The 10,337-nt window shown below is 32.8% G+C and overlaps 1 protein-coding gene across 1 annotated transcript in view; it reads left to right on the forward strand.

Moving 5' to 3' along the window:
- LOC125666500 (sodium/potassium/calcium exchanger 5-like) overlaps nucleotides 1-7,020 on the forward strand; it is a 32,087-nt gene extending 25,067 nt beyond the window's left edge. Inside the window, exon 9 of the mRNA XM_048899660.2 lies at nucleotides 5,779-7,020. Within this exon, the coding sequence (XP_048755617.2) occupies nucleotides 5,779-6,107 (329 nt within the window). The 3' untranslated portion in view covers nucleotides 6,108-7,020. The remainder of the gene's footprint in view (nucleotides 1-5,778) is intronic.
- Nucleotides 7,021-10,337: the final 3,317 nt, after the last annotated feature.

Genomic DNA, 10,337 nt, shown 5'->3' on the forward strand with positions numbered 1-10,337 from the left:
ACTAGGAGGATTTTAAGAAACCTGTCACATACACGGTGAGCCCTATATCTCGATCAGGTAAACGGAGTAATCCATAGTCAAAATAAGTACACAAAGAACGGTTGAACATTTTTTAATGAAACCCGGTCTAATAAGTTTACAAATGGAAGTTAAAGTTGCCTTTTTTCCCTTATGATCATAGAATAACTATCAATGACTGTATTATTGTTTCTCACATAGCTATATTTCTATACTAAGTTACAAATGGTTGGTTTCTGTGCTTATTTAAAGACAGTTACATTTCTATATTACGTTACAGGTGGATATCTTTCTATGATAAGTTAATTCTATGTTACATAACATGTGATTACATTTCTACATAACGTTACAGACGGTTACATTTCTGTGTTACGTTACAGACGGTTACATTTCTACATTACGTTACAGACGGTTACATTTCTATACTACGTTACAGACGGTTACATTTCTATATTACGTTACAGACGGTTACATTTCTGTGTTACGTTACAGACGGTTACATTTCTATACTACATTACAGACGGTTACATTTCTATACTACGTTACAGACTGTTACATTTCTATACTACATTACAGACGGTTACATTTCTATACTACGTTACAGACGGTTACATTTCTATGTTACATGATAACATTATTTATTATATACCCATCAATGTATCGTTCTTTGATACTGTGGATTTCACAGAGTGTTATTCGGTTTTCCGGATCACCACACAGTGGTTTTCTGATTCTGTATCAGTATCCTCTGAAACTGATGCCGTCACAATGACGTCACAATGCCACAATGCATCAATGCAACGTTTCTTGTGGAAAATATTCATCGCGTCACAAAACAAAACTACGTACACAAAACATATTTTCATGGTATGTCTGTGCTTTTGATAGTTTGGATTACATTTATCATCTTATAAATGTGGATTTAAAATGCAGAAGGGGGTAGATAACAAATTTATCATTACTACAGTAACTTGATCCAAAGAGTTGGATCATGTCTCGTTGACAGGCGCGGATCATCAGATCAAACTCGACGCTTTGCATCTCGTGTGATCTGATGATCCGCGCCTGTCAACTCAACGTGATCCGACTCTTCGGATCAAGTTACTGTAGTAATAATATATATGTACTGACGGTTACATTTGTATACTTCGTTACAGGTGGTTACATATTTGTGTTATACATGGTTACATTTCTGTGTTATACATGGTTACATTTCTGTGTTATACATGGTTACATTTCTGTATTATACATGGTTACATTTCTGTGTTATACTCGGTTACATTTCTGTGTTATACATGGTTATATTTCTGTGTTATACATGGTTACATTTCTGTGTTACATTTCTGTATTATACATGGTTACATTTCTGTGTTATACATGGTTACATTTCTGTGTTATACATGGTTACATTTCTGTGTTATACATGGTTACATTTCTGTATTATACATGGTTACATTTCTGTGTTATACACGGTTACATTTCTGTGTTATACACGGTTACATTTCTGTGTTATACACGGTTACATTTCTGTGTTATACATGGTTACATTTCTGTGTTATACATGGTTACATATTTGTGTTATACATGGTTACATTCCTGTGTTATACATGGTTACATTTCTGTGTTATACACGGTTACATTTCTGTATTATACATGGTTACATTTTTGTGTTATACATGGTTACATTCCTGTGTTATACATGGTTACATTCCTGTGTTATACACGGTTACATTTCTGTATTATACATGGTTACATTTCTGTGTTATACATGGTTACATTCCTGTGTTATACATGGTTACATTCCTGTGTTATACATGGTTACATTTCTGTATTATACATGGTTACATTCCTGTGTTATACATGGTTACATTTCTGTGTTATACATGGTTACATTCCTGTGTTATACATGGTTACATTCCTGTGTTATACATGGTTACATTCCTGTGTTATACATGGTTACATTTCTGTATTATACATGGTTACAATCCTGTGTTATACATGGTTACATTTCTGTGTTATACATGGTTACATTTCTGTATTATACATGGTTACATTCCTGTGTTATACATGGTTACATTTCTGTATTATACATGGTTACATATTTGTATTATACATGGTTACATTTCTGTGTTATACACGGTTACATTTCTGTATTATACAAGGTTACATTCCTGTGTTATACATGGTTACATTTCTGTGTTATACATGGTTACATTTCTGTATTATACATGGTTACATTTCTGTATTATACATGGTTACATTTCTGTGTTATACATGGTTATATTTCTGTGTTATACATGGTTACATTTCTGTATTATACATGGTTACATTTCTGTATTATACATGGTTACATTTCTGTGTTATACATGGTTACATTTCTGTGTTATACACGGTTACATTTCTGTGTTATACACGGTTACATTTCTGTGTTATACATGGTTACATTTCTGTGTTATACATGGTTACATTCCTGTGTTATACATGGTTACATTTCTGTGTTATACACGGTTACATTTCTGTAATATACATGGTTACATTTCTGTGTTATACACGGTTACATTCCTGTGTTATACACGGTTACATTCCTGTGTTATACATGGTTACATTCCTGTGTTATACATGGTTACATTTCTGTATTATACATGGTTACATTCCTGTGTTATACATGGTTACATTTCTGTGTTATACATGGTTACATTTCTGTATTATACATGGTTACATTTCTGTGTTATACTCGGTTACATTTCTGTATTATACATGGTTACATTTCTGTCTTATACATGGTTACATTCCTGTGTTATACATGGTTACATTTCTGTGTTATACATGGTTACATTCCTGTGTTATACATGGTTACATTTCTGTATTATACATGGTTACATTTCTGTATTATACACGGTTATATTTCTGTGTTATACATGGTTACATTTCTGTGTTATACATGGTTACATTTCTGTATTATACATGTTTACATTTCTGTGTTATACATGGTTTCATTTCTGTGTTATACATGGTTACATTCCTGTATTATACATGGTTACATTTCTGTTTTATACAAGGTTACATTCCTGTGTTATACTCGGTTACATTCCTGTGTTATACACGGTTACATTTCTGTGTTATACATGGTTACATTCCTGTGTTATACTCGGTTACATTCCTGTGTTATACACGGTTACATTTCTGTGTTATACATGGTTACATTTCTGTGTTATACATGGTTACTTTTCTGTGTTATACATGGTTACATTTCTGTGTTATACATGGTTACATTCCTGTGTTATACATGGTTACATTCCTGTGTTATACATGGTTACATTCCTGTGTTATACATGGTTACATTTCTGTATTATACATGGTTACAATCCTGTGTTATACATGGTTACATTTCTGTATTATACATGGTTACATTCCTGTGTTATACATGGTTACATTTCTGTATTATACATGGTTACATATTTGTATTATACATGGTTACATTTCTGTGTTATACACGGTTACATTTCTGTATTATACAAGGTTACATTCCTGTGTTATACATGGTTACATTTCTGTGTTATACATGGTTACATTCCTGTGTTATACATGGTTACATTTCTGTATTATACATGGTTACATTTCTGTATTATACATGGTTACATTTCTGTGTTATACATGGTTATATTTCTGTGTTATACATGGTTACATTTCTGTATTATACATGGTTACATTTCTGTATTATACATGGTTACATTTCTGTGTTATACATGGTTACATTTCTGTGTTATACACGGTTACATTTCTGTGTTATACACGGTTACATTTCTGTGTTATACATGGTTACATTTCTGTGTTATACATGGTTACATATTTGTGTTATACATGGTTACATTCCTGTGTTATACATGGTTACATTTCTGTGTTATACACGGTTACATTTCTGTAATATACATGGTTACATTTCTGTGTTATACACGGTTACATTCCTGTGTTATACATGGTTACATTCCTGTGTTATACATGGTTACATTCCTGTGTTATACATGGTTACATTTCTGTATTATACATGGTTACATTCCTGTGTTATACATGGTTACATTTCTGTGTTATACATGGTTACATTTCTGTATTATACATGGTTACATTTCTGTGTTATACTCGGTTACATTTCTGTATTATACATGGTTACATTTCTGTCTTATACATGGTTACATTCCTGTGTTATACATGGTTACATTTCTGTGTTATACATGGTTACATTCCTGTGTTATACATGGTTACATTTCTGTATTATACATGGTTACATTTCTGTGTTATACATGGTTACATTTCTGTATTATACACGGTTATATTTCTGTGTTATACATGGTTACATTTCTGTGTTATACATGGTTACATTTCTGTATTATACATGTTTACATTTCTGTGTTATACATGGTTTCATTTCTGTGTTATACATGGTTACATTCCTGTATTATACATGGTTACATTTCTGTTTTATACAAGGTTACATTCCTGTGTTATACTCGGTTACATTCCTGTGTTATACACGGTTACATTTCTGTGTTATACATGGTTACATTCCTGTGTTATACTCGGTTACATTCCTGTGTTATACACGGTTACATTTCTGTGTTATACATGGTTACATTTCTGTGTTATACATGGTTACATTTCTGTGTTATACATGGTTACATTTCTGTGTTATACATGGTTACATTTCTGTGTTATACATGGTTACATTCCTGTGTTATACATGGTTACATTCCTGTGTTATACAGTTACATTTCTGTGTTATACATGGTTACATTTCTGTGTTATACATGGTTACATTCCTGTGTTATACAGTTACATTTCTGTGTTATACATGGTTACATTTCTGTGTTATACATGGTTACAATCCTGTGTTATACATGGTTACATTTCTGTGTTATACATGGTTACATTCCTGCGTTATACAGTTACATTTCTGTGTTATACACGGTTACATTTCTGTGTTATACACGGTTACATTCCTGTGTTATACATGGTTACATATTTGTGTTATACATGGTTACATTTCTGTGTTATATATAGTTACATGCCTATGTCACATTTCTACAGTTCTATGAACGCATATTTAGAAGAGAAACTGAATGATTTTGTTTGTTTCTCAGCTAATTCTATGTTAAGTTAGAGATAACAGTATTTAAATCTATGTTAAGTTAGAGATGACAGTATTTATATGTTAAGTTAGAGATGACAGTATTTATATGTTAAGTTAGAGATGACAGTATTTATATGTTAAGTTAGAGATGATAGTATTTATATGTTAAATTAGAGATGACAGTATTTATATGTTATTTTAGAGATGACAGTATTTATATCTATGTTAAGTTAGAGATGACAGTATTTATATGTTAAGTTAGAGATGACGGTATTTATATCTATGTTAAGTTAGAGATGACAGTATTCTTGATGTGCATACGAGTGTTATTTCTATGTTGTTTTATACGTGACCGTATGCTGCAGTACACTGTATTTTTTATCATGCCTTACAGGTTTCAGAGATATGGCAATAAACTTTATTTTTTATTATGTCTTACAGGTTTCTTCAGAGATATGGCAATAAACTTTATTTTTTATTATGTCTTACAGGTTTCAGAGATATGGCAATAAACTTTATTTTTTATTATGTCTTACAGGTTTCTTCAGAGATATGGCAATAAACTTTATTTTTTATTATGTCTTACAGGTTTCAGAGATATGGCAATAAACTGTATTTTTTATTATGTCTTACAGGTTTCGGAGATATGGCAATAGCTAATACCATTGGAAGCAATGTTTTTGACGTGTTGATGTGTTTGGGGTTACCATGGTTACTGAAGTCCGCCATTTCTAGTGGAGCCGCTGTGGAAATAAAAAGTCGGGGTTTAATTTACTCCACCATCACCGTCCTGGGAAGTGTTATGTTACTCATCGTTGCTATAGTGATAGCCAGATGTCGGCTGGACAAAAAGCTTGGCGCCATTTGCATGATGATGTTTTTGCTTGTCATTACACTGTCCTGTTTATACGAAACTAATACAATTGGTGATTTTGGTGTCGTCAACTACTGCGCCAGGGAGTAGTCTCTTCACGTGAATTACGATTGTCTGTGACGTCAATTATATTAACTCATTCAGAAAAAAGAATCAATGATTACAATGTGACATTAGACAATATCCATTGTTGATACTCGCGACGCACATTAACTGATTTCGTATTGGAAATAATGTAGTGAAGCTACGTCAAGATTAATTTATAAACGGTAATATAAACTAGATTTTTTTGATGAGGGTTTTGTTTGCTGTAAATATGCGGTGTCATTTTATTTTTTACAAAAGACATGCTATGAAATATGCCGGCGTGAAGTGTCGAAGTTCTTATCCTCATGCTTTTTCAAAACTGTTAATTTCGTAAATATCTTTCAACATTATCAAATACAAATACTTGCGGCATTGCCAAACAAACCAAACAAAAAAACAAAACAAAAACTGAACAACAAACAAACAAAATGTTCTACTTAACGTAACTGCCTATTGCATTATATCTTGCTTGTCATAAACTACAATGTATTGGAAACGAAATGATTTTTACTCATTTTATACGGTATAGAAGAGATTGAGAAGTTTACGCATTACAAACTGCAAAGCGGTTTATAGATAAAACAGCATATGGAAACTGCGCCAACTTATTTTATATCGTATAAAATTAGTAAAATTTGGAAAAACAGATTTGATTCAATTTGATGAACAGTATCATAAAACAAAAATATTAATATTTTATGACGCGGAGCAATATTGTCTTAGCAACGAAGTGGAAGGGAGGAGCCAAATGCATTGTGACGTCAATCCTAGAATGTCATATGGTGTGGCATGACTGCAGCTTTGTTTATACAATAAAGAGTGTTGATAAAGCCAAATAAAGCAATCAGATATCAGATAACGCTGTTGTTTTCATGTGTCGAGCATTTTTTTTTTCATTGGCAGACATGGATGGCGACCACATTTTCACCCTATAGGTAGAAAATAGAAATAAGAACTGATTTGTGCAACCCATTTTGACATCAAATAAAGTATTACGAGTAATCGGGGATGAACGCATAGTTTAGTGATCGCAGTCAATTATTTATTCCGCCACGTACCGAGATTCAATTTCTTCATCAAAAAGATTGATTTCTACACCAGTCTTCACGAAACTATTTTTCTGAGTGACTAACCTGCTGACTAGTTGATTTGACAGATTTACAAATGTCAATAAGAAAATTTCTTTCACTAGTTAATGAGACAAAAACATTCAAGCAATTTATTGTCCTGAGAACAAAACTGCTTAGATTACATTTACAGTTGAGATTAACGATTAAACCCACCCCCAGTAAAATCTAGGATTAATGACACCCCCCCCCCCCCTCCCAGGTAAAAGCTAGGATTAACGATTAACCCCTACCCCAGGAAAAAATAGGATTAACGATTAACGCCCACCCCAGGCAAATGCTTAACTCCCACCCCAGGCAAGTGCTAGAATTAACGATTAACCCCCACCCCAGGAAAAAGCGAAGATTAACGATTAATCCCACCCCAGGTAAATGCTTAACCCCACCCCCACCCCCACCCCAGGCAAAAGCCAAGATTAACGATTAATCCCTACCCCAGGCAAAAGCTAGGATTAACGATTAATCCCACCCCAGGCAAATGCTTAACCCCACCCCCACCCTCACCCCAGGCAAAAGCTAGGATTAACGATTAATCCCACCCCAGGCAAAAGCGAGGATTAACCCCCACCCCAGGAAAAAGTGAAGATTAACGATTAACCCCTTCCCCAGGCAAAAGCCAAGATTAACGATTAATCCCTACCCCAGGCAAAAGCTAGGATTAACGATTAACCCTAACCCCAGGCAAAAGCTAGGTTTAACGATAAACAATTTATGATTATGTACAATTTATCAATCGCCTAATTATCTTTAAATTGCTTTTCGTTGTTATTTTAAATAATTATAAATGTAGCAATATTTGTGAAAACCGTTGATCAGCACCGGGAAACTAATCCTGGGCGTATATACATTGTACAGTACTTGGCCATAAGTAAGTTCCCAAAGAAAAAATTCTCTATGTATTTCATGTAAATCTATCACTTGTTTTCTTCTCTTGGAGCTAATTTTCCCCTCTATGTGGATGAAACAAAACCATTTTGTTTAGAAATATCAAAAGTAACTGTTATATTTTTAAACAATGTTAAGATGAAATATTGCAGAGAGATAACATTTGATTCATAATGTTATTTTTTTTTAACTCCAAAATTGCACATACTTATATAAAGAGTAAGTACTCTCAAATTAAACTTCGTGTTAAAACTGTCATAGCTTTATAATAGATTATTATATAAGTATTCTGAAATTATTAGATGATGCTGTGAATACTTCTGAGATCAGTGCTTTTTATTTCATCAAAATTGATCAATCTATTGTTTGAAAATATATGCTTTTGTATGAAATATATAGTGAAAATTTTCTTTGGGAACATATTTATGACTGTAGTTCTTCCATTCTATTATATATAGTTCTATATTCATGCAGTTCTCCCGTTTTATATAATTCTATATTCATGCAGTTCTCCCGTTTTATATAATTCTATATTCATGCAGTTCTCCCGTTTTATATAGTTCTATATTCATGCAATTCTTCCGTTTTATATGATTCTATATTCATGCAATTCTTCCGTTTTATATAGTTCTATATTCATGCAATTCTTCCGTTTTATATAGTTCTATATTCATGCAATTCTTCCGTTTTATATGATTCTATATTCATGCAGTTCTCCCGTTTTATATAATTCTATATTCATGCAATTCTCCCGTTTTATATAGTTCTATATTCATGCAGTTCTCCCGTTTTATATAATTCTATATTCATGCAGTTCTTCCGTTTTATATAGTTCTATATTCATGCAATTCTCCCGTTTTATATAGTTCTATATTCATGCAATTCTTCCGTTTTATATGATTCTATATTCATGCAATTCTTCCGTTTTATATAGTTCTATATTCATGCAGTTCTTCCGTTTTATATAGTTCTATATTCATGCAATTCTTCCGTTTTATATAGTTATATATTCATGCAATTCTTCCGTTTTATATGATTCTATATTCATGCAATTCTTCCGTTTTATATAGTTCTATATTCATGCAATTCTTCCGTTTTATATAGTTCTATATTCATGCAATTCTTCCGTTTTATATAATTCTATATGCATGCAGTTCTTCCGTTTTATATAGAATGCAGTTATTCCGTTTCATCTATTTCTATATAGACCTACATGTACATGCAGTTCTTCCGTTTTATTTGAAATTAATTTTGCCTAGTCTCATGGGCAATGCATATATGAGAGAGAGAGAGGGGGGGGGGGGGCATTGATTCGCAACCCTAAAACATAAAGATCCATCCATATTACTGATTATTTTACATGCATGCATTTTATTTGAAAATGCTATAATTTAGACACGAAGTATGTGCTGGACCTCCACCCGGGAAATGTTTGGATCCGTGCATAAATGCTTGTGTTATTACAAGTGAAATATTTATAAATCAAATTGAAGTTCGCCTTATTTCTCCATCGCCTGGGTCTTATTGCACAGAAGTTAGTTAAGTTTAACTGAGAGGCCTAGTTGATGATATAACCGTCAGAGGTCATGTCGAGTTAACTGATTTGGTCCCATGGTATGCAAGCCACACATGTAGTCACGGGTGTGACAGTCGTCCTTTCCCGAATAAAAAAATGTTGCTGATACAGATTATCCGAGTAGTTACGATTGACTTTGAATAGGTGTATGACGTAATTTAATTATTACGTAATATCTGTCATGACGTCAAATTTACACTCGGGAAGCTTTTTTTTTTTATATAGAGGAGTTCTCTAAGCAAAACCAGGTAGGCCCAATTATCGTTTTTAGTGTATATATACATATATATATCATTTTATGTATTTCGTAGAGGTACAATGTATACCATTGTTTAAATGAAGTTTTCTCTCTTACCTATGATGATTTTACAATCTTTACTAGATCTAGTTAAAAATACTTACTGTGGATAGACAATCTGCTGAATCTGCCACATTAACATGATCAGAATACGGACGGGTGGAGCTTTAGGATCCGCCCAGTACCTCTGTGTTATTCTCATAGTGAGTTTCAACAACTGGAGAACTTTAGAAGGTAACAAACTTAATGTGTCTCAGATCGCATTACAAATATATTGTTATGTTGTTCTCGCAGACAGTAGAAGAAAATGTATATATAGAATATAAAAAAAAATCCGTCAATACATG

Source organism: Ostrea edulis, chromosome 10, assembly GCF_947568905.1.
Source record: "Ostrea edulis chromosome 10, xbOstEdul1.1, whole genome shotgun sequence".
Taxonomy (NCBI): Eukaryota; Metazoa; Mollusca; class Bivalvia; order Ostreida; family Ostreidae; genus Ostrea; species Ostrea edulis.